We start from the raw sequence: 26,176 nt of genomic DNA, 5'->3' as shown, positions 1-26,176 counted from the left end.
CCAGCAATCTTGATTCCAGCTTGTGCTTCTTCCAGCCCAGTGTTTCTCATGATGTACTCTGCATATAAGTTAAATAAGCAGGGTGACAATATACAGCCTTGACGTACTCCTTTTCCTATTTGGAACCAGTCTGTTGTTCCATGTCCAGTTCTAACTGTTGCTTCCTGACCTGCGTATAGGTTTCTCAAGAGGCAGGTCAGGTGGTCTGGTATTCCCATCTCTTTCAGAATTTCCCACAGTTTATTGTGATCCACACAGTCAAAGGCTTTGGCATAGTCAATAAAGCAGAAATAGGTGTTTTTCTGGAACTCTCTTGCTTTTATGATGATCCAGCGGATGTTGGCAATTTGATCTCTGGTTCCTCTGCCTTTTCTAAAACCAGCTTGAACATCTGGAAGTTCGTGGTTCACGTACTGCTGAAGCCTCTCTTGGAGAATTTTGAGCATTACTTTACTAGCGTGTGAGATGAGTGCAATTGAGTGGTAGTTTGAGCATTCTTTGGGATTGCCTTTCTTTGGGATTGGAATGAAAACTGACCCTTTTCCAGTCCTGTGGCCACTGCTGAGTTTTCCAAATTTGCTGGCATATTGAGTGCAGCACTTTCACAGCATCATCTTTGAGGATTTGAAATAGCTCAACTGGAGTTCCATCACCTCCACTACCTTTGTTTGCAGTGATGCTTCCTAAGGCCCACTTGACTTTACATTCCAGGATGTCTGGCTCTAGGTGAGTGATCACACCATCGTGATTATCTGAGTCGTGAAGATCTTTTTTGTACAGTTCTTCTGTGTATTCTTGCCACCTCTTCTTAATCTCTTCCGCTTCTGTTAGGTCCATACGATTTTTGTCCTTTATCGAGCCCATCTTTGCATGAAATATTCCCTTGGTATCTCTAATTTTCTTGAAGAGATCTCTAGTCTTTCCCATTCTGTTGTTTTCCTCTATTTCTTTGCATTGATCGCTGAGGAAGGCTTTCTTATCTCTCCTTGCTATTCTTTGGAACTCTGCATTCAGATGCTTATATCTTTCCTTTTTTCCTTTGCTTTTCACTTCTCTTCTTTGCACAGCTATTTGTAAGGCCTCCCCAGACAGCCATTTTGCTTTTTTGCATTTCTTTTCCATGGGGATGGTCTTGATCCCTGTCTCCTGTACAATGTGACCAACCTCTGTCCATAGTTTATCAGGCACTCTGTCTATCAGATCTAGTCCCTTAAATCTATTTCTCACTTCCACTGTATAATCATAAGGGATTTGATTTAGGTCATACCTGAATGGTCTAGTGGTTTTCCCTACTTTCTTCAATTTAAGTCTGAATTTGGCAATAAGGAGTTCAAGATCTGAGCCACAGTCAGCTCCCGGTCTTGTTTTTGCTGACTGTATAGAGCTTTTCCATCTTTGGTTGCAAAGAATATAATCAGTCTTATTTTGGTGTTGACCATCTGGTGATGTCCATGTGTAGAGTCTTCTCTTGTGTTGTTGGAAGAGGGTGTTTGCTATGACAAGTGCATTCTCTTGGCAAAACTCTATTAGTCTTTGCCCTGCTTCATTCCGTATTTCAAGGCCAAATTTGCCTGTTACTCCAGGTGTTTCTTGACTTCCTACTTTTGCATTCCAGTCCCCTATAATGAAAAGGACATATTTTTTGGGTGTTAGTTCTAAAAAGTCTTATAGGTCTTCATAGAACCATTCAACTTCAGCTTCTTTAGCGTTACTGGTCGGGGCATAGACTTGGATAACCGTGATATTGAATGGTTTGCCTTGGAAACAAACAGAGATCATTCTGTTGTTTTTGAGATTGCATCAAAGTACTGCATTTCGGACTCTTTTGTTGACCATGTGGCTACTCCATTTCTTCTGAGGGATTCCTGCCCGCAGTAGTAGATATAATGGTCATCTGAGTTAATTTCACCCATTCCAGTCCATTTTAGTTCACTGATTCCTAGAATGTTGACATTCATTCTTGCCATCTCCTGGATGACCACTTCCAATTTGCCTTGCTTCATGGACCTAACATTCCAGGTTCCTATGCAATATTGCCCTTTACAGCATCAGACCTTGCTTCTGTCACCAGTCACATCCACAGCTGGGTATTCTTTTTGCTTTGGCTCCATCCCTTCATTCTTTCTGGAGTTATTTCTCCACTGATTTCCAGTAGCATACTGGGCACCTACCGACCTGGGCAGTTCCTTTTTTAGTATCCTATCATTTTGCCTTTTCATACTGTTCATAGGGTTCTCAAGGCAAGAATACTGAAGTGGTTTCCCATTCCCTTCTCCAGTGGACCACATTCTGTCAGACCTCTCCACCATGACCCACCAGTCTTGGGTGGCCCCATAGGGCATGGCTTAGTTTCATTGAGTTAGACAAGGCTGTGGTCCTAGTGTGATTAGATTGACTAGTTTTCTGTCTATTCTGTCTATTATGGTTTCAGTGTTTCTGCCCTCTGATGCCCTCTTGCAACACCTACCGTCTTACTTGGGTTTCTCTTACGTTGGACGTGGGGTATCTCTTCATGGCTGCTCCAGCAAAGCACAGCTGCTGCTCCTTACCTTGGACGAGGGGTAGCTCCTCACGGCCACCCCTCCTGACCTTGAATGTGGAATAGCTCCTCTAGGTACTCCTGCACCCGCGCAGCCACCACTCCTAGGATGTGGGGTTGCTCCTCCCGGCCGCCACCCCTGGCCTCAGGCTGGAGGTAGCTCCTCTCGGCTGCTCCGGGGCTGTCGCAGCCTGGCACTCTCAGCCACCACCCCTGAGCTTGGACGTGGGGTAGCTCCTTTTGGCCATTCCTGTGCCGTCGCAGCCTGGCACTCTCAGCCGCCGCCCCTGACCTTGGATGTGGGGTAGCTCCTCTTGGCTGCCACCCCTTGGGCATGGGGTCCTCCCGGCTTCTGCCCCTGATCTCGGACGTGGGGTAGCTCCTCTCAGCCACGCTTGTGCGCTGTCGCAGCCGCCCGCGTATCATTACAAAAATTGAATCACTTAGCTGGAACTCCAACACTTTGGTCACCTGATGTGAACAGCCAACTCATTGGGAAAGACCCTGATGCTAGAAAAGCCTGAACACAAAAGGAGAGGGAGGCAGCAGAAGAAGAGATGGTTAGATAGCTTCACCAACTCGATGGACATGAATCTGAGTAAACTTCAGGCAATAGTGAAGGACAGGAAAGCCTGGAGTGCTGGAGTCCGTGAGGTGGCAAAGAGTCAGGCATGACTTAGCGACTGGACAGCAACAATGCTATACACCTGAAACAAATATTGTAGCATAACTGTACTTCAGAAATTTTTTAAATAGTCAAATTCTGAGGGGTTAGGAGTTAGAACTTCAACATGTGGATCTGTAAAACACAATGGCATCCATAACCATCACCTACTAGGGTGGCTTACAGAGAAGGGCCTCTTGTCAGAGATGGAGCAGCTGGCTCTCACCATGGACCATATTGCATGTTCTGGACGGGCTCCCAGACTGAGACATTTGGCCACGCTCCCCATACAGCTGACCTTCCAAGATTTTGCAAGACTCTGGCTAGAAGGCCTCACAGCGAGGTCAGCCCATTAAGAGGAGGACTTTTGTCTGCTGTACTTTCAGACCTGTCAGTGGTGACCAAAGCTGAAGGACTGCAGTGCTCAGAGCAGGGGTTGCCGCCAGCTGGAGCTTTGGCTCTTTCCTCATCATGGGCTTGACGAACTCAGAGGCAGCCCATCTCCCTGGCAGGGGCTAGTCTCACCTGCTTAGGGTTATGGTATTTTTGAGAGTGCCTTCATGGAGTTCTAGCTTCCTCCATGTAATATTTCCAGGCTTCAAAGTGATGGTGAGTGGTTGTTGAAAGCAAGTGAGGTATGTGAAATCAGTTGCCAGTAGAGTTGCACACAGAGTAGGGGTTAGCATGAACCCTTCTGGCATCATTGGAAATAACCATTCTTGCCAGCTAAGCCAGCATTTAGATAGAATGCTTTCACAGTCTCAGAAGAAGTGAAGCCCTCTCTTGTTTTTGAAGAGTCTGACTTGGACTGCAAGTGGAAAAAAAAAATGTGGGCAGAATCAACTTAATGTTAAAATCTAGCAGTGGCCTTAAATGACCAGGGGATTCTTATTTCCGAACTTTATCTTGTGTAGTGAAGAAATCCTGGCTGGGCAGAACTGGCACAGAAATTCCATCTCAGACCTTGAACGCTTCTCCTGAGCATTCTAGGGTTGCTTGGATGCATGCCATACCTTGAAGACCTGATAAATATGCATGAGGTCGTGGATGGACTGCCCCCTCCGTTCTGAGGTGGTTCACTCAGGTGCCCAGAGTTGCATTTCCATGCTTCTGTGACTGTAGTCCAGAACTTGAACCGAGCATCAGTTTCTTCCTAACATGAAGACAGGTTTCTAATTGTTGTTGTTGTTCAGTTGCAGTCATGTCCAACTCTTTGCGACCCCATGGACTGCAGTACACCAGGCCTCCCTGGCCCTTACCATCTCCCAGAGTTTGCTCAAGTTCGTGTTCGTTGCATTGGTTCTAATAGGGTAGGGTGTTATTATGGATTCCAGGGTATATTGGGAGGTAATACATCATAGTGGTTTAGTATGAAAACCTGGGTTCCTATCCCAGCTTTGCTCTTTGAAAAAAATTTCTTAATTTTTGTGTTTCTGTTTGCTCTTTGGTAAAATGGGTATTAACACTATAGAGCCTATTTTACAGGATGACCGTGGAAAGTAAATGAAGTAAGGCCACTGAAGCACTTAGCACAGTGCCTATGATGTGTAAATGAGAAGACACAGCTCCTTTATCAAGGCAGATACTGTGTTGACCATTTGAATTTAGAGACTGGAGGGGAATGACAAACACCCTCTTCCAACAACACAAGAGAAGACTCTACACATGGACATCACCAGATTGTCAGTACTGAAATCAGGTTGATTATATTCTTTGCAGCCAAAGATGGAGAAGCTCTATACAGTCAGCAAAACACAAGACCAGGAGCTGACTGTGGCTCAGATCATGAACTCCTTATTGCAAATTCAGACTGAAATTGAAGAAAGTAGGGAAAATTACTAGACTATGCAGGTATGACCTAAATCAAATCCCTTATGATTACAGGGATTGTAGGGAAGTGACAAATAGATTCAGGGGATTAGATCTGATAGACAGATGTGCCTGAAGAACTATGGATGGAGGTTTGTGACATTATACAGGAGGCAGTGATCAAGACCATCCACAAAAAAAAGAAATGCAAAAAGGCAAAATGGTTGTCTGACAAGGCCTTACAAATAGCTGAGAAAAGAAGCGAAAGGCAAAGAAGAAAAGGAAGGATACACCCATTTGAATGCAGAGTTCTGAAGAATACCAAGGAGAGATAAGAAAGCCTTCCTCAGGGATCAGTGCAAATAAGTAGAGAAAAACAATAGAATGGGAAAGATAGAGATCTTTTCAAGAAAATGAGAGATAACTAAGGGAACATTTCATGCAAAGATGAGCACAATAAAGGACAGAAATGGTATGGACCTAACAGAAGAGATTAAGAGGTGGCAAGAATACACAGAAGAACTATAGAAAAAGATCTTCATGACCCAGATAACCATGATGGTGTGATCACTCACCTAGAGCCAGACATCCTGGAATGTGAAGTCAAGTAGGCCTTAGGAAGCATCACTGCGAACAAAGCTAGTGGAGGTGATGGAATTCCAGTTGAGCTATTTCAAATCCTCAAAGATGATGCTGTGAAAGTGCTGCACTCAATATGCTAGCAAATTTGGAAAACTCAGCAGTGGCCACAGGACAGGAAAAAGTCAGTTTTCATTCCAATCCCAAACAAAGGCAATGCCAAAGAATGCTCAAACTACTGCACAATTGCACTCATCTCACATGCTAGCAAAGTAATATTAAAAATTCTCCAAGCCAGGCTTCAGCAGTATGTGAACTATGAACTTCCAGATGTTCAAGTTGGATTTAGAAAAGGCAGAGGAACCAGAGATCAGATTGCCAACATCCCCTGTGTCTTTGAAAAAGCAAGAGAGTTCCAGAAAAACATCTATTTCTGCTTTATTGACTATGCCAAAGTCTTTGACTGTGTGGATCACAACAAACTGGAAAATTCTGAAAGAGACAGGAATACCAGATCACCTGACCTTCCTCCTAAGAAATCTGTATGCAGGTCAAGAAGCAACAGTTAGAACTGGATGTGAAACAACAGACTGGTTCCAAATCGGGAAGGGATTATGTCAAGGTTGTATATCATCACCCTGCTTATTTAACTTATAAGCAGAGTACATCATGAGAAATGCTGGGCTGGATGAAGCACAAGCTGGGATCAAGACTGCCGGGAGAAATATCAATAACCTCAGATATGCAGATGACACCACCCTTATGGCAGAAAGTGAAGAAGAACTAAAGAGCCTCTTGATGAAAGTGAAAGAGGAGAGTGAAAAAGTTGGCTTAAAGCTCAACATTCAGAAAACAAAATCATGGTATCTGGTCTCATCACTTCATGGAAAATAGATGGGGAAACAGTGGCAGACTTTAATTTTTTGGGCTCCAAAATCACTGCAGATGGTGACTGCAGCCATGAAATTAAAAGACACTTACTCCTTGGAAGGAAAGTTATGACCAACCTAGACAGCATATTAAAAAGAAGAGACATTTACCAACAAAGGTCCATCTAGTCAAAGCCATGGTTTTTTTAGTAGTCATGTTTGGATGTGAGAGTTGGACTATAAAGAATACTGAATGCGGAAAAATTGATGCTTTTGAACTGTGGTATTGGAGAAGACTCTTAAGAGTCCTTTGGACTGCAAGGATATCCAACCAGTCAATACTAAAGGAAATCAGTTCTGAGTATTCATTGGAAGGACTAATGCTTAAGCTGACACTCCAACACTTTGGCCACCTGGTGTGAAGAACCAACTCATTTGAAAAGACCCTGATGTTGGAAAAAGTTGAAGGCAGGAGAAGGGGACGACAGAGGATGAGATGGTTGGATGGCATCAGTGACTTGATGAACATGAGTTTGAGTAAGCTCCGGGAGTTGGTGACGGACAGGGAAGCCTGGCATGCTGCAGTCCATGGGGTCGCAAATAGTTGGACAGGACATGACTGAACTGAACTGAACTGGGAATGATAGAATTATGCCACTGGTGCTTAGGAGTTTCATCCCTTAGTTGTACTTTACCGTGGAACCAACAGGTGGCGACTTTGCCACATCTTTTCACTGCTGGCCTCCATAGGCAGCAAGAAAAAGGTGAGTGATTCAGTTCCCTGGTTTGGCTCAGTTGCTACACTTGTTCTGTCCCTTATAAGATAATGGGTTTTCATAAACCACTGAAGCCATTTTGACTGGACAGGCTCTCCTGCGGATAATTCTAGTACTAAAGACCATATCCTGGCCTTTCTGAGTTGTAACAGCTCTTGTTTTTACATCCAATACTAAATAAATGAAATTAAAAGATGTTTGCTCCTTGGAAGGAAAGCTATGACCAACCTAGACAGTGTATTAAAAAGCAAAGATATCACTTTGCCAACAAAGGTCTCTATAGTCAAAGCTATAGCTTTTCCAGTAGTCATGTACAGATATGACAGTCCATAAAAGACTAAGCTTCGAAGAATTGATGCTTTCAAATTATGCTGGAGAAGACTTGAGAGTCCCTTAGACTGAAAGGATATCAAACCAGTCAATCCTAAAGGAAATCAACACTAAATATTCACTGGAAGGACTGATGCTGACGCTCCAATACTTTGGCCACCTGATGCAAAGAGCCAACTTGTTGGAAAACACCTTGATGCTGGGAAGGATTGAGGGCAGGAGGAGAAAGGGGTGGCAGAGGATGAGACGGTTGGATGGCATCATCAAGTCAATGGGCATGAATTTGAGCAAACTCCAGGAGACAGTGGAGGACAGAGGAGCCTGGTGTGCTGTAGTTCATGGTGTTGCAAATATTTGGACACAGCTTTGCAATCGAACAGCAACTAAATCTTGCCCACCGGGGCTGAGTTAATAGCTACCTAGTGCACGGTCACTATACAGCCAGAGTGGTATGGGCTGAAGCTTAGGGCAGCTGAGGGTGAGCTCCAGGGCACTGAACTTGAGCAAGACCCCAACTGGCATTTCTTATTCACTGCTGTGGTCCTGGGCTAGCTTGCCTAAACAGAGTGGTTTCACAGCTAAGTCAGGTTTGTTTTGTATGTACGAGTGAGTCCACTGTTAAATCCAGAATGGGAGATGTCTTGACCCGAGGAAACAGTCAAGTCAAAGTGGTAGTATTTTTTTTTAAATTAAAAAGAAACCAAAAAAAAAAAAGCACCCAAAGTTTGCATCCGTAGTAGAATCCCCAAAAGTAGGCTGAGAGTGATTTCAGAGTCATCAACTGAATTTGGCGGTCTAGGTGATGACATGGGCTGAACAGTTCATTACATCCCCTACCCATCCCAGCTATGATCTGTGATGCTTTGGCAGTACATAAAATGATAAAATGGAGATGCCAACTGGAGGAAGGATTAGAATTTCATAAAACAGTGTGATTTTAAAATTTTCTACTGAACTAGAATGACTTAAACCCACTGACTTAAGTGAATGAACACTTCCACTGATTTGAAAGCTGCAATACTGTACTGGTTAGTCTTCACCTATGATTAACAAAGCAGAAAATGTTGAATTGCTATACAGTATTTAACCTGTTGTGGTTTCAACAATGTGCCACAAGGTGGCAGCAACCTCAAAAACTGGTTTAGCCACCTGATTGGGAATGCTTTCAAAGTGCTGTCATATAACCTGATTTTGTAAAAATTTTAAAGTTCTTTGTAAAAATCTTACTCAATTGTGCTTTTTCTTACCGTGCTGATGTCTTTTTCTAGGGACTAGAACTAGTAGGGTAAATGCTTTCCCACATATTAGTATAATTCAACTTGTGTAACCCTATCTGAAAATTATTTAGATATTCAGTTAATTCTTAACTTGGAAAATTTTTTTCTCAAGGAGCTACTTTCTTTCGTTGAATAGAAATTTTACTCAGGTGACAATAGATTTAAAGCTATTCATTGAAAAAAAAATGCTCAGGTGACTTTTCATTAGGTTTCTAGTCATGAGTCATCTCTGTAGCTTATTGCTGACAATTTAATATTTTTCCTTTAGGAAGTATCAGCCCAGGGAAGGCTTGCTAATGATTTTAGCTATTTAATTTTTAGTTTACAGTTAATCAGTTATCTTTGTAATTGTTTTTGTTCATGTGTCTTAATCATCAAATTAGATTAACTCTAGAGGGTAATGTCAGGTTTTTTTAATTCAAATTAATCCCTGAGGATAAGCACAATAAAGTTAATCTCTGGAAAATGTAATATAACACTTAAAATTAATTTAGGACTATGGCCTTCGAATTACTTTTATTTACATATGTATGAATGATAGTTGAATTTCATAAATATACATGAGGCTAAATTTAAATTTCTGTATTCCTCTGTGATCCCTTACAGCTCTGATTTTAGTGGCATAGGAAAGAAAATCTCTCATTTCTTTACAAGTGGGGTAATGAGAAATCCTTACCAAATGGAAATACCAACTATTTTCTATCCTAGTTGTCTTTTGAACATTTATTCCATTACTTATTCAATAAAGATAATAAAATTGGTTAGAAAGTACTTTCTCCAACCATATTTATTTATCTTTATGTTTGGTTTTATAACTTAAACTAAAGTACTTTTCTATGCTAATTTGTTATTCAGATAGTCAGTAAAAATGTGATTTAGTCCAAAAAGCTGACTCATGCTTTGGTTATTTCTCAAATACAGAAGGCTTTCGAATACTTGTTGAATAAATGACTGCTTTTCAGTAATGCTCAGATTTTTAAAAATAATTTAGGGCTTAGCAGGAATGGAGAAGAGCATATAAGTATGGATAAATGAATTTGCTTAAAATGATGAATTTGTTTCTACTGAAAAATGATCAAATGTGGTATCTTTTTATTGTCTCTTTTAGATTGGAATAATTGGTGGAACAGGCCTGGATGATCCAGAAATCTTAGAAGGAAGAACCGAAAAATATGTGGATACTCCATTTGGCAAGGTATCCATTTATGGAGACATACTAGCTTTTTTCTTTTTCCTTGCTAGCTTGATTTTTTTAAGTTACAAAAAAAAATTTTAATTGCTTTTGTCTTGGCAGCACAGGGCTGCCTGCCCCAGGCACAGAGGGGCCAGGAGTTCTGCCAACCGAGACGGTGTCCCTAAGGATGCCTTGTACTTGACTACCAAGAACATAGCTTTTAAATACGTACAAAAAATTTCTTAATTATATCCCTAGAAGCCAGATGCTCATTTCAAACACAGGAACTGTACCCTCTAGATCAATGCATTCAAATCAGCTTCTAATTTGGGGCCTGTTGGTCATGCCACAGTCTTTAACAAATGGGAAGAAATATCAAATGGTCTTTTCTTAGTAAACCCTGGCTCAAGGGGAGATTTTGGGGGGGACTGAGAACACAACTGCGGAACAGAATTGGAAGTAAAACATTCCTCCTTGTCTATTAAAAGGAGGCTGTTTAGTTTTCCCAGACCATGCGTCATCCAGCCAGGGGGAGGGTGTCTGTCTTCTCCTAATTCCATGGGGGTACTTCCAAACCTGTGGTTCCTCTGATCCTCCTACAAAGATCCCTGCACCCAGCAGTCCCAACCCAAATCCCTCTTTTCAGCCAGGTCCTTAGATTTGATCTCTCATCCTCCCAAGTCCTGCTGTCAACTCACTGACATGTTTTCTTCACCTCCTAGGTTCTCAGACCTTTATCTGAAACCTAGTTAACACAGTGAATGCTCCCAGTGCTGAGCTCATAAATTGCCTGAGAGTGGCCTCCTACTCCTTTTGCATTTCACTCTCACACACCTGTTCTTGAATCTGCCAAAAACCCTTGACACATCTGTGTATGATCAGTCTGGCATCAGAGTCCCCAGGGGTGCTTGCTACAAATAGATCTTACTAAAGGGTACCTACCCACGCACCCTTCTAAGTCTTACATGTCTCTGTGCTAGTAGAGAGGGCTCAGTAATACTGAGTGATTAAGTTGAACCATCAAATCTAGACTCTTTTATGTCTTTAAAATATATCTTCAGACCTCAAGTTTCTATGAATCCTGTAGGTGAGCAATTGAAAGGGCAGCTTTTTTTGGTTGCTCTATGTATTTTCAAATCACTGACTTGTAACCATTTTTCATTATGTGCAGCCTTCTGATGCCTTAGTTTTGGGGAAGATAAAGAATGTTGATTGCGTCCTCCTTGCAAGGTAAGGTATTTCAATCTTTTGAATGTTACTACTAAAGGACAGTTTAACTTAAATTCTGAAAAGAGTATTGGTGCAGGTATGAGTTTTTAATGTGTTGGTGGAGCCATAACATCTGAGTCCTCTTTATTGCTTATGGTTTGGGGGTAGGTTTTACTGACTTAGGAGATTAAAGATCTTGCCCATACACACTTAGGTTGGGAAAATGCTTAGAAGAATCTAATAACTGATGTGATGATTTGACTAAACTTGAAGCTCTGCTTTCAGTTCTAGCAGTAAGAAGCAATGTTTTCTTCTGTTCTTTTTTGTCTTTTATCAAGATCAAGAAAAACTGTTTTATTCGTGACCCTTTGTTTAATAATAGTTCTGGATCTTTGGGAGAGGGTTTCAGGTCCCTGAAGTTGAGTTCTCTATGGTGTCTATACCCTTGTTCCCTGGACAAGGCTCATGCGCTTCCGTAAAGAAAGGAACAAGTCATTTTTCACGGTTAGAAATTAGTGAGACTGCATATATTAGCTTTCTATTGCTGCATAACAAATGAGCACAGATTTAGCAGCCTAAAACAGCATACATTATCCCACAGTTTCCAAGTAACCAGAGTGTGGCCACAGCTCATCTGTGTCTTCTTCAGGGTCATACAAGGTCACATGGGTATATTTAAGTGCTTGTTTTTATCCGGAGCTCTGGGTCCATGCTCAAGCTCACATAGTAATCGGCAGAACTAAGTTCCTCGGGGTTGAAGGACTGAGGCTGTCACTCCTAGAGGCTGTCCATGTTCCCTGCACTGTGGCCCTCCCCATGGCCATTTCAGGAGACAGTAACTTGCTTCTGCAAAGCCAATGAGAGGTCTCTGGTGCATGCTGGAAGGAGGGGCCTGATCATGGGAGTGACTTCCAGCTCCTGTGTGTCTGTGTTCTATTGGTTAGAAGCATCTCAGGTCCATCCACAGTCGAGAAGGAAGGAATTATTCAGAGCATGAAAATGAAGCCCACCCTAAGGTCTGTGCCACACTTGAAACAGAAGTGGCTTTGCGGAAACCAGTGAAACTAAACTTTAGTTTTAGATGGTCACACAGGGTTGGTTTCAGGCAACCTTGTTGTTAATCTGTGGTCATTGCTGGAGAAACACTTAATTTCTTCCAGACTTTTAAGAGAAAGTGGTTGGTGTTGTAGCCCCATGGTGAAGGTTTTATACTCCTACCAGCTGATCTGAAGTGTGTCGAATTGTGAACCACTCTGTGTAGTGGTTCATAACTCCTTTTGATGTTTGAACTTCTGTTGAAAATCTAATCAGAGATTTGGAGACCAGCCTTAGAAAAATGCATGTAGAGTAGTAGTCCACTCTCATTGGAGATTTCAGTTACCCATAGTCAGCTGTGGTCCAAAAATATTAAATGGAAAATCTAGAAAGAATTCATAAGTTTTCATTTCTGTGCCATCCTGCTCCATCTGCTTGGACCAGGAATCACTCTTTATCCAGCGTATCCACCTGTTGTAGGAAAAACCTGCATAGCAGCCACAGGGGGTCTTGTAATGCATTTCCTGTGGATAAGGAGGGGCGGCTGTACTTTCTGGGCATTCATGGACTTCCACCTACTAAGAGGCCATTTTTGACCTTGGGGTAAAAACCCTGATATGCTATGCTTATCTGCAGTTAACGTACAAATTATTTTGATAGTCTTAATTCTGTTGTTAGTGATCAGAAGAGATAAAGTTATTTCAAAATATAAATATGGAATGATATAAGAGATACTAACAACCCTGTGGTACTGGTTTTTATTATCTGTTTTAACAAATCCACCCCCCCCACCACCACCAAAAAAATCGGGGCTGAGAGAGCTGAGTGACTTTGAGGTCACACAGCTAGTAAGTGACAGAGGTAGGATTTAAACCCAAGCAGTTTTACTTCAAAGCCCAAGCTTTAAATCGTTATGGTACACAGTAAGATTTTTGTGTGTCAGTCACTTCCTTGAGAGGCTGCTTATTTCGTTATTATGTGTGAAGACCACTGGTCTCCTGAGACTTAGCCTTGTTGTAATCTAATATTACCCGTGATGTCTGTAGTTTTTCAAGCAGCTCGGGATAATTTTAACTCTGAAATACTGCTTGTAAATATACAAGGTGTGAGTTTTTAAAAAATAATTTTAGAAATTGGGTTCCCTTCACTGGCTGTTTCCTGGCACACTGGAAACACTGGGTGGGTGGCACTGGAAACACTGGCACACCCACACTGGGTGGGTGGGTGTGGGTGGATGTGAGAGAGAGAGAGTGGGGAAAGATTGTGTGTGTGAGTACTGTTTTTTGTCCAATGAATGAACTCCTCATGGCAAGTCCAGTTCTAGGTACCAGCAGAGAATACAGATAAGGAGCTCACCCTCTCAGCACTGATGCTAGTGGGAAGATGGGTGTTGAGAAGGAAATATATAGTCTGAGTGGCCAGTAGGTGCCAGGAAGAAAAATAAGGTTACGGGTAGTGATGTGTTGTAGATGCCGTGGTCATGGAAAGCACGCCTCTGGGGAGGTGACGTGGGGGCCAAGCCTGAGCAGCCATGAGTACAGCTGAGCAGCCAGGCCAGCAAGGCCAAGCAGGCGGGGCAGGAGAAAGGCGAGGGCTGAAGCGGCCATTTGTGGGCTGGGCCCAGATGACCTGAGGGCCATGGTAAGGTGTTTGGATTTTGTGTGAAGTGTGACAGGAAATCATTAGTGGCTGTATGAAGTTTCCTGGGGCTGCCACAATAAGAAGCCACAGGCTGAGTGAAATGGGAATTTGTTCCTTACAGTTCTGGAGGCCAGAGGTCCGAGACCAAGGGATCATCAGGATTGGTTCCTTCTGAGGTTAGGAGGGAAGGCTCTGTTCCAGGGCCCTCTCTTTGCTTGTAGAGGACTGTCTTCTCCAGGAATCTTCACATGTTCTTCTCTGTGTGTGTCTGTCCAGATTTCCTTTTATAAGAACACCATTTGTGTTGGATTAGGACCCACCCTAATGACCTCATTTTAACTTAATTACCTCATTAAACAGCCTGTCTCCAAATACAGTCTAAGAATTTGGAGGGGACATAATTCAGCCCATAACAGTGGTGGTGTGTGAGGTGACCCCTTCCTGGACCATACCTGCTGATGTCAAACAACTGGGAAATCTGGTATTTTAAATGTTTCAAAATTTAAATTTATTTGGGTGATCAGGCAGAAAAGAATAGATTAAACTGGAGTTTCTATTTCTGTGTGTTTCTTCATTGGCACCTCTTGTTTTCTGTGTTGTGGCTTAGGGGAGACCAGATGCCTCGGATTCTGGGGTATTGGTACCCCACAGGATAGATATGGCATGTCTTCCCGGGGAGTGAATTCTAAGTTAGCTGTTACCTACTCTCAATAGGAAAGTCAATATGGAGAGTAAAGTGAGTCCACACTTTAAAACCAGATAGTTTAAAGTCGGCCGGTAATTGCCTGACCTGTTTGCGTTCTTCCTCTGCCAAGGAAAGCACTTTGGTGAAAAGGGCTGGAAGGCACTGCTGGAAATGAGTTTTCTTTTCCAGGAGTGTGAAAATGCCCTGCTCACTCCTCTCCTGTGTCTACTCTCCTTCCTTAGGCATGGGAGGCAGCACACCATCATGCCTTCGAAAGTCAACTATCAGGCGAACATCTGGGCTCTGAAGGAGGAGGGCTGCACACACGTCATAGTGACCACAGCTTGCGGTTCCTTGAAGGAAGAGATTCAGCCTGGCGACATCATCATTATTGATCAGTTCATTGACAGGTGAGCAGTCACCTAAGATGCTTCGGGCTCCTGTAAGGTCATTCCTAGCCCCGGGGGATAGTGTGGGGACCTCGGGGAGAGGTGGCACAGGCCTACAGAAACAAAACAGAATAATCCTCGTGAACTCTCAAGTTCCTAATTCCCAGCTTCAACATTTATCAGTTTGTAACTTTTAAAGATAAGAATTCTTTGAAAAACAAATTACTTCGTATTTCTTTAGAATTAGGTATCTAGGCAATATTTTTTTCCCTGTTGTCTCACAAACTTTTTTATAGTTGATTTGTTCAAATGAAGATCCAAAGAAGCCTGTTTTTCTGTTTTTTTGTCCTTTAGTCTTCCCCACATGCTAGATCTTACTGATTGCATCCTCAAGTGTCATTTAGTGTATTCCTCTGTCCCATGCATTTACCTTCTAAAACAGTGCTTAATTCTGGAGGCCTGATCAGAACCAGGTTCGAATTCTTGGCAAGAATCTTTCTGTGTCATATCAGGAGGCATGTAATGTCTGGTTGTCTTTTTCTGATGTTAAGATCAATAGTTTGTTCATGAACTAGGGGATTTTTTTGTTACTGAATTGCACAAGGAATATATAATGTTCCTTTACTAAAATATTAAACGAGGATGGACTGCCAATATCCTGGGCTTTGCATTTAGAAGTAGGAGAAGAAATGACGAGAGAGAGTGGATGGTCTCCTAGGGATCCCATCCACATACTGCCTTCACCTCCCATTCCTGGTGGGAGTAACCGCCTACTGGAATGCACTCGATGGAGATGGGTAACTGCACTCTGCTACTTGAGATGGGGAGAAGTACCACAGAGAATAAACCACCCGGTAGCTCCTATCGGAGTCCCCCACCCAGTCACCCAGACCGTCACCTCTGTCTGTCCTGCTCTTCCTGCTCGCTATACCCAATGCCTCTCCTACCGCATCTGTTACAGGAGGAGGAAAGTTTATTCAGTCCTATTCTGTGTCTTCTGTTTTCACGGATTTAAAATGATCCCTAGTCCATCAGGAACATTCTCAAATGTTTCCTGATGAAATGAAGCTCCTAGCTTGAACCAAATGCAACTGTTTGTTCTGTAAGTTAATGGCTGAATCCCAGCAGTTTCATGTGGTTCAGTGTGAGGACAGAGTAAAATCATTACCTGCCCCTTTGATTTTTTCCAGTCATTTTTCTGCATCTGACACTACATGTTTTACAGTTTGCCCTCTAGAATGTAAACTGTGAAGGTTACAGACCCCATATCTCCTGTTTGCCACTTTATGCCCAACACCCACCACACTACCTGGCCTGTGGTTGTTCAGTCAGTAGTTCCTGAGTGAGTGCGTGAACATGATTGTTCGAAGGGAGAGGGAGGCTGGAGTCTGTGTTTAGGGGGTATCTTGATAAAAATCTCTATGGCTGTCAAAGACGAGTGTTTGGGGGTAATGACTTAAGAAAATGGGTGTAATGTGGTTTTTTAATAATGCAATACACAAAGCTCTAGAATGATGCGGATTTATAAAGTATTATATATGATACTGGAAAGAAAAGTTTGGCTTGGTTACTAAGCCTGGGATTAATTTGTTACTTAAGTGGTGTAACTATACACTGTTGTATTTCCCAGACCTTTTTCTCACGTAGTAAATGTAGGTGTTTCACATACTGGCTCCCATGAGAGCATTTGGGACACAAAGAGGATAGAAAGAGTGTTGCCATCAGACCTGGTTTCTTCCTGCCTTGGCACTTAGCTGTGTGACCTTAAAGTCTTCTGGTATCTGCTTCTGTGTACCATGTCCATTAACCTGCCTCCTTACTCTCGACTTAGAGAGTGCCTTTAATGGAATCTAGTTTGTGTTACCTGCCCATAAACACCTTTACTGTGAGTCTGGGCTGGAGTATGTCTCCTAGTTAACATCACTTGGTAAAGACAGAAGAAAAGATCTGTTAAAAGGAAGAATCCCCTAAGAATCATTTAGAATGCAATCTCAAATTTTATATTGATTATATAACAGTAACACTTTTTATATATTAAGTTACATAAGATATAAAGCTAATTTTACCTATTTCTCTTATACTTTTTTAATGTGACTGCTAGAAAATTTTAAATTACATATGTGACTTGCATTATATTTCTCTTGGAGAGCATCTTGAAAGTATTACTGCTGCTGGCTGAGCTGTGTGGTTTCTATTAACCAGGCTTGAGAATGTCTTATAGGATAGGAGAATCAGAACTTTTTACCTTGTGGAAATGGCCTATATGTGTTTTACTGATAGTACTTTATTACTTTAACGGAGTAAATCCTGGTGTGTTGAGGCAGGCACCTCCACTTACTCCTGTCATCAGGGAGGAACAGTGAGCTGGAGGCTGTGCTGTTTGTAGACTGAGTGCCCACAGCTATAACCACAGCCTCAACATGTTGAGTAGAATTGCAACATCCTGCCAAGCTGCACAGTGGATTAGCGCTGTGGGGGCAGGAGCCCTGGACTAGAAGGATTCATCCTGGCTCTGTTTGGCCTCAGGCAGATCATTTTACCCATGTGGGCTTTGGTCCTCTCTTAGGAATTACAAGTTGAATTCTATCACTTAAGCTCCTTTTCCTTGAACGATCCATGGGTTCTTCTCCAGGGATTGATCTGGAAACACATATTTGCCTACTGCTATAACTTTGCCAGCACATCATCTAAGAAACAATGTCCTCGTCCTAAAGTGTCTTCAAAGGCTAGAAGGATTGTTTTAATCTCGGACATACATTCATGATAAAGAATCAAAAGGGAAGAGTGTGGCTATTCTTTTTTTAATAGGTGACAGAACTGGAACCTCTTGCTTTCTCTGCCCTTGGTGCTTAGCATAGGGAAAAAAGACATCAACCTGGCCTCTCACCTATGCTGTGCATACCTTAGAGGTCATTAACATTTAAGAGTGACAGGCAGCTTTGATTTTTATGGTTGCTTTTTAAAATCATCAGATTTTTATAAGCTAAAAATGAAAAATATCCTTGAAAGGTATCTGACAGGCTGAAGCCTCTTTTAAGAAAATAAGATCATTCTCTTCTAAAAATCATTGGGATTGCTCATGCTACCTTCCAGCCTGTGAAAACTTGAAAGCCTGGGCATGAGAAAAGGGGAATCCTGGGTGTGGCTGACCTGGAGAAATCAGAACAACAGACAGGTGGGGAGAGGAGTGGTTGCAGTATTTTGGGGTGTGTCCTCTTAGTCCTTCTGTTTCTCAGACATGGAAGGAAATAACCTTTGCTAACGCGCAAAGTGAAAGTAATTATTCATTTGTGATTAGGGCTGCTGCATAAAGGAAAACGGACATGGATCTAGCACTTAAAGCTGAAAGAAGGAGTCCTTTTGTCATTTTCCCATGTCTGTTACACAGTGACAGGTTTCCCAGTGACTCTTCCCTCATCCTGGCTCACATGTGCAATATTCTTCACAAACCAAAAATAGTAACTCATTCCAGGGACCTGTAAGAGGCCCACCCACAGTAAATGTCCTCAGCGCCTTGGGCCTCCTGATGCACTGGTTTGGTTAATCCCTTTCTTCTGCCTGGTGGAGGCCTCCACTAACAGAGTCATGAGTCATTTGGCAATTCAGGATAAAACATGGTTAAGCATGGGGCTTGTTTTGCTTCTTGACCATCATTTAACAGTCCGTATGAACTGTGGACAGAATGTGGCTGACCTTTCATCTGTCTTAAGAGAAAGCTGTGAGGCTATTTCTACTTTAAAAGGATCTTATAAGCGACACGCTCCCAAGATTCATAATATGGGGTACTTCTGTGGTACAAGTCTGTGCCTGAGCAGGGCACACCTGGTTCTCACAGTATCACTGCTGGGGAAGCAGGACTCTCTGAGCGAGGGAGAGAAAAGATTTCATAGAAAATCCTAGTCCATTCCCCTCCCCAGAATCTGGCTTTGCTCAGGAAACTGAGACCGCAGTCTAAGAGCTCAGCTACTCTCAGGTTTTCACTAGGCTTTTCAAATTGTTTCTCTGTTGTGCTTTATACCTGCCTGCATCCTTATGGTCTGGTGCTCTCCCATGTCTATTTGCCACCACCCAGCAAGCAGTTGGGACAGTCAGCTGGCTTTGTTTGTTCATTGGTTCTGCTTCCCTCCCTTCCTACTGATAGAAGTGCTCCCCTCCTTTGAGCCCAGCAGGATCAGTGATACTTGTTCTATAGAGCTGGGTCCTCCCTGCCTGAGGTTTGGTGATGGCTCCATATAAGACTAACCAAATTCTGAGATGAGACTTAGAAATTTAGAGGCATGACTATGCATTTACTTGGCGTTTGTTTCGTTTTTGCTTTTCAGCCTTGCAGGTAAAGACATAACCATCCCTCACATCCTACCCCACTTTTAAAGCCTGACTTTAATGATACGTTATAAATGGAGTGTAGAGCTGATCTCTGATGAGATTTTTGCCATTACAGAGCAAGCAACACTGTTTCCCACTAGCTGCTTTTTTCAAAGCATGAGGCATTTTGTTGTCTCTTCCTGTTTTCCTTCTGTTGCCCATCCCTGCCATTGTGGACCAGTTAGGTACTTCCACAAATTCATTTGTCTTTGGGGTGGGGGGTGAGCTGATTATATGGCCTTTCACTCCAAACTAGTAACTGTCCATGCCATGGAAGACGCACATGGGCAGGGGATTCTAGAAGTTTCCACAAATGACCTTTCTCCTCTTCACCATCAATCCTGATTATTATCATTGAAGGGAATTCAACTTACACATTTATTAAAGGAACAACTGGCTCTGAAGAGTGTTTGGAAAGATGCCTACATTATATTAGGTTTTAAAAAAATGCAAACTAGTTGGATCTCTTAAATTGCTTCTGTTTCTACCAGAAATATCTCAAGGTGAGGCTGGGTAACATCCATAAGGGTAAGAATAAGATTCTGTGTTTTTTAATAGTGGCCTCTTAAGGGGTGTTTTTTGTTTGTTTTTTTAATAATGAGAAAAGTATGACCAAAAAATTAAGATTAAAGAAAGGCAGGAAGTAATTCCTAATGCCAGGTGTTTTTTGCAAAACGCTGTTAACACACTGGCCTGCGGCCCCCGGTTAGGTTCTATTAAAAGAATGTGGTAGAAGTCCTGGCTTGGAAGTGAGGACATCCAAAATTGTTTCCTGGCTCTGCCCCCAAATTCCTGTGTCACTTAGTGTCCTCATCTGCTAAGCGAGGGTGCTGGATTGATTCCTAAGAGTTCTGATGTCCACCCTCTTAAGAGAATTCTTTTCTCGCTAGAGTCAGGAGAGGTTGGGGGTTGGGACAAGCGTTGGCTGGTGATGCAGACTTACTCATCAGGAAAGTCCCGCTGTAACAGTGGTAAGGGATTATGTCAGTTTATTTCCCTCTCCCAAAGACACAGCCCAGCCTTGGGCTTCCCCGACGGTGTCACAGTGCAAAGTTCTTCCTCCCCACCCTTGGGAGGTCAGCCTGGGGAGGTTAAGATGTGTACTGATGTCAGTTCACGAGTCCTTCTGCCTCTTGGGCAGGGGTGGGTTCTCACCAATAGAAATGGAGGTTTATGATAAAGAATTATACAGCAAACCTTTGCTCCCATTCCTGTCAGCAGTTATTTTAAAACCTTTCTGTTCTCTCACAGCTTCCTGCTCATATCCTTCACTCTTGGTTGAGACAGTTGCCTCTTTACAAGAAAACAGATGTTATTAGGCACAAACACGTCATCTTCCTTCACCCTCCCTTTCACCAGTTACTTGCATCCCTGTTTGTCATCATGCTATTGTCCTTGAAGTGGGGGCCTTTATTCCCTGTGTGAGGTTAACTCTTTTCCTTGTTCTGCAACCTACCTTCTCACCTTCTATCCTTACTCTTGTTTAAAAATGCTAATAAGCTCCCAGTGTTTGAGTTCCCACCAAGTGCCACAAATCAATTAACCCTGTTTATAGCTCAGTTGATAAAGAATCTGCCTGCAATGCAGGAGACCTGGGTTCGATTCCTGGGTCGGGAAGATCCCCTGGAGAAGGAAATGGCAATCCACTCCAGCATTCTTGCCTGGAAAATCCCATGGACAGAGGAGCCTGGTGGGCTACAGTCCATGGGGTCGCAAGAGTCAGACACGACTTAGCAACTAAACCACCACTGCATAAAAGGATCACTTCTTCTGTTTAAATTGACGTTACTTAAGCTTAGAAATACTGGTCATTTGCTAATAAGTGGGGCCTATGGGATCTGAATTTGAGTTCATCGCCAAAGACTGACCTCAGCCACTCCTGATCTGTGGACTTCCCAGATCTGTCCTCCCCCTTGAGATCCACACTGGCTCCCAGATACAGGACAAGGTCCCAGAGACATCTCACACTTTGTAATTCATGTGTATGTTATCAGATCAAGTGTATAATATTGTATATTAATACATATATGGACTCTAGAAATTGGTACAGATGAACCTATTTACAAAGCAGGAATAGACACAGAGAGAAAAGGTATGGACACCAAGGTGGGAAAGGAGAAGTGGGATGAACTGGGAAGTTGGGACTGACATATATTCACTACTCTGTGTAAACCAGGTAACTAGTGAGAACCTGCTGTACAGCGCTGGTAGCTCTTAACTCGGTCCTCTGTGGCAACCTGAATGGGAAGGAAGTCCAAAAAAGAGGGCATGTTATGTATAACTCAGCACTTCACTGTACAGCAGAAACTAACACAGCATGGTAAAGCAACTATACTCCAATAAAAAGCTGTTTTTAAAAAGACTGAATTATCCCCCTTGGTTGTCTTCTAAGCCACACCTCCCCCTATCCTGAGCTCCCTCCTCTCCGCTTGGTAAGTTGCTGCGTTGGTAATACCATGGCACTGCCATCCACCGTGGTCACTGCTGAGGATCTGTCACCCCTGTGTGCAGTTGGTCTCCCAAGTCGTGCCCGTATGTGCCCTGAATCCACCCTGTTGTCCATCACCACTGTCCTCATCTGGGTTATTAATGTTTCTTAACATTTTTGCTTCTCTCAGCTCGACTCCCTGGTTTCCATTACTACTCCCTGGAAATAGAAAGAAAGACACAGTCACAAGAGAGCTGGAAACCAAGCCCAAACATCTGTTGCCTCTGGGAGGGCTTGCCCTGAAATCTGTTACTGTAATTTGATGTAATTTTTCCTCGTTCCTTTTGTCACTGATGGTAAAATCTTTGACATAAACTGAAAACTGTCCCGTCACCTTTGTGGTGGCTTCTTCACTGCTTTTGTACTTTGCATCCTTGCTCATGTTCCTTTCCCCAGTGAAGCATTAATGTTTATTATTTGGTCATCTCTGGTCTTTGGAACATGAAGTTATTTCTGGATATTTATGAAGGGGGGGCGGAATACTGAGTTGTTCCCATCTATGCGATGCTGTTAGGTCCTGGGTAATTAACATACATGTATGTATTACTGGTAGAGATGGTTAGAATCATAAAAGGCAGTCTGCCACATAACTGAAGTTTTAAGTACACACGCCTTTCCAACCAGCCTTCCCCCTTTTGCAGTTTGTAATCTTATGAGTAACTGCACCAAAGGATGTGTTTTTCAATTAGGGGTTCTCCTGAGACAGACTGGATAGACCTTAAGAGATGTGGGTGCAGTCATTTCCCTGAAACCAAGCTCTTCATAAGGAGGCCTTGGCACCACCTTGCTGGTAAATTAACTGCCTAGTATCCCTGTGTGCTGAGGCTTATGGACACGTCCTGTGCTCCAGAACTACCTTGGAAGTGTGCAGGTGTGTGACAGGTGTTTCTGCTGTGGGACAAGTGTTTTCTCTCAACTTGTCTGCAACTCAGCATTTCTTCAAAGGAAAACTATTAACAGATAGCAATCTTTGTGTGCAGATTCAAGGGTCTTGATCCTGAAAGAACCTACCAGTCATTCTTTCTCTGCGTTTTGTTCCCTGCTGTGTCTGAAAGTGCCTGGTGTTCTCTCCTCGATGGCCTTGAACTCAATTCCCTTGCCAATACACACCATAATTTTGTCTCCTTCACTCCTCCATAGCAGTTTGTTGTTTGTTTTCTAACTTTTATTATCACATATCCCTTTTGGGGGTACCCTTGACTTGAGGCCCACGTACAAGTCACCCTCAGAGGTTGGCAGACGAGAAGTGCAGAAGCAGATTTCGACGGGCAGTGATGACTTGGGCTGAGCACTTGCTTCATGTGCTCTCTGTCTTCACACTGACCGTATTTCCTCTTCATGTCCCCATTTTAAATATGAGAAGACCGATAAGAGACTGAGGTAGACAGAGGTCAGGCTGACTTTCCTGCAGGCACACAGCTAGCCAGGGAGTAGTAAAGCCAGCCAGTTGGGCAGTCCCTGAAGTGTATTTACAGTTCGTGTCCCAGGATGATGGTGGGGTTGGGAGTGAGAATTAGCAGTCCCTTTGCTCTGCTAGGAGGGTTCACCAGTTGAAGCAAGAGTTGGAGAAAGACTTTTGGTATCAGATCTTTCCTACCAGAGAAATTACACTGTGTTAACCAGGTTAAACCATATGAGCACATGTATTAGCTTCCTTTTGCTGCTGTAACAAATTCCCACAAATGCAGTGGCTTAAACAACACAACATTATTAGCTAATTCTGCAGGGTATGAGTATAACATGGGTCTCAGTGGGCTGAAATCAAAGGCTGAATTCCTTTCTGGAAGCTCAGGAGAATCCCTTTCCTTGTTCTTTGTCACCTGCATTCTTGGCTCCTGGCCCCCTTCCATCTACAATGGAAGACAACATATGTTCTGGGCATTAGGGTATGGATATTCAGGGGTATGGTGGGAGGCATTATTCTGCTTACTACCACATGCCACTGTTACAGGTTGGTAGGATGGAGCCACTGCCCCCAAACTGTCATCCTTGGTCTAGGTTGCTTCTAGCAACTGGGTGATCCTTCCTGTTCTTCTCACCCACAGTCTAGAACACTGCTTCCCCATGGATCCAGCCAGTCTGACGTGGTCTAAGGCTAATTTTTTTCCTATGGCCCAGGAATGTATTTCAGTTCTATCTCTTGATGGAAGGAAAAAGATATCCCATTAAGGCCCCTCTTTATCAGGAAAAGATGCTCACGTGGGCACCGCTCCAGATCTAGAGAAATCTGCAGGTGTCTTCCATTGATGGGCTCCATATGCTTGCTTCTGCTGCGCCTGCATCCTTCTGTAATGTGACTTGTGTGAATCTGTGTGCTGGATGCTTTGTCTGTTCCCTCACTGATCCTCAGGGCAATAGTAGTAGTGCTTTGTAACAACTATTGTTTATCCCCAAACTCACATACTTGACATAAAAAAATGGAGGAGTTATTGCATCTGCCTGTTGGGATGTCACTACTGGAGATTTCTGTGACCATGTTTTCATATTTAAACAAGGGTGTAAGTGTATGTTATTAATACCTTATGAAGAAAGAACTCACAGAGGTTAAGTAATTTGCTCAAGGACACATGAAAAATCAGTAACAAGATTGAAATCCGTGTACAAAACTGAGGATGAGCCACTATCCTGTCTACAGAAGAGCTTTTCTTTTTTGACTAGAAATTAGGAGTGAACAGGCAGGGGAGTCCCATCAACACAGGCTCAATCAGGTCACAGTCCCCCCGGGGATGTCCCTTGCTTCTTGCAGACTTGTAGAACCTCTGACTTCTATTTAAAGTTCTCAGGAGGATAGGAGATATTAAAATTACATGTATTTTCATTTTAGAATTTCCCTTGGGTGTGTCCTTCAGTACCTTCACTTGTGATTGCATACCTCATCGTTCTTGATCTGAATTTCACTCAGCATAAATCATGCTTCATTTTATGCAGTATCGGAGTATTGACAGTAATTTAAATTCAGATCATTACTTGAATGTATTGCTATCTGAGTTATGTAGAACACCATGACTAGGTGGGCAGGCTGTGTGAAGAGATGTTTCTTATCAGCATTTTCCTTCCTGGGATCTTAACAGTATAACCCTGAAACTATTAGACACATGGGTATTAAAGTCCCTGGGCCTTCCTGGGGCTACCCCTCCTGCAAGGCTGGGTGTTCTGAGCACCAACTACAGCTTCTCCTTGGTGCTGACTCCTGATTCAGCCTCCAGCTCAGACCTCAGTTCTGAGCTGCTGTGGGGAAGCTGGGCCTCAGGGCTGACTTAATCCTCGTAGCACTCTTACAAATGGGTGGTGAACAATACATTTTATAACTGGAAAATGAAGAATCAAAAAGATACAGTGGTTTTGCTATAAACTGTACAGGTGGAAGTTGGGGAGCTTTGTTTAAAGAGAAAAATGTAAAATGTTAAACTGTAGGCAGTTAACATCACGTGTTTATAGCATAACATAAAGAATTACTCCTTGGAAGGAAAGTTATGACCAACCTAAACAGCGTATTAAAAAGCAGAGACATTACTTTGCCAACAAAGGTCCATCTAGTCAAGGCTATGGTTGTTCCAATAGTCATGTAAGGATGTGAGAGTTGGACTATAAGGAAAGCTGAGAGCCAAAGAATTGATGCTTTTGAACTATGGTGTTGGAGAAGACTCTTGAGAGACCCTTGGACTGCAAGGAGATCCAACCAGTCCATCCTAAAGGAGATCAGTCCTGGGGTGTTCATTGGAAGGACTGAAGCTGAAACTCCAGTACTTTGGCCACCTGATGCGAAGAGCTGACTCATTTGAAAAGACCCTGATGCGAAGAGCTGACTCATTTGAAAAGACCCTGATGCTGAGAAAGATTAAGGGCAGGAGGAGAAGGGGATGACAGAGGATGAGATGGTTGGATGGCATCACCGATTCGATGGACATGGGTTTGGGTGGACTCTGGGAGTTGGTGATGGACAGGGAGGCCTGGCGTGCTGTGGTCATGGGGTTGCAAAGAGTCGGACATGACTGAGTGACTGAAGTGAACTGAGCTGAAGAATAATACATTATTGTTGCTTAGTCACCAAGTCAGGTCTGACTCGTTTGCGACCCCGTGGACTGTAGCCTGCCAGGCTCCTCTGTCCATGGTATTTCCCAGGCAAGAATACTGGAGTGGGTTGCCATTTCCTTCTCCAGGGGATCTTGCCAAGCCAGGGATTGAACCTGCATCTCATGCATCTTCTGCATTGGCAGAAGGATTCTTTACCACTGAGCCATCTGGGAAGCCCAATAATGATGTCTTAAGGTAAATGTTCAGAACAGAGAGAGGACTAATTAGGCGAAGAAGGGACGGAGAGAGAGGGACAGAATAGATAAGATGGGG

At 43.0% G+C, this 26,176-nt stretch overlaps 1 protein-coding gene across 1 annotated transcript in view; it reads left to right on the top strand.

The window, feature by feature from the left end:
• MTAP (methylthioadenosine phosphorylase) overlaps positions 1 to 26,176 on the top strand; it is a 46,629-nt gene that overhangs the window by 5,303 nt on the left and 15,150 nt on the right. Inside the window, exons 2-4 of the mRNA XM_019965874.2 lie at positions 9,952 to 10,038; positions 11,189 to 11,247; positions 14,830 to 14,997. Of these exons, the coding sequence (XP_019821433.2) occupies positions 9,952 to 10,038; positions 11,189 to 11,247; positions 14,830 to 14,997 (314 nt within the window). The remainder of the gene's footprint in view (positions 1 to 9,951; positions 10,039 to 11,188; positions 11,248 to 14,829; positions 14,998 to 26,176) is intronic.

This window comes from Bos indicus, chromosome 8 (genome assembly GCF_029378745.1).
Source record: "Bos indicus isolate NIAB-ARS_2022 breed Sahiwal x Tharparkar chromosome 8, NIAB-ARS_B.indTharparkar_mat_pri_1.0, whole genome shotgun sequence".
NCBI lineage: Eukaryota > Metazoa > Chordata > Mammalia > Artiodactyla > Bovidae > Bos > Bos indicus.
This window is presented reverse-complemented; position numbering and strand designations above follow the sequence as displayed.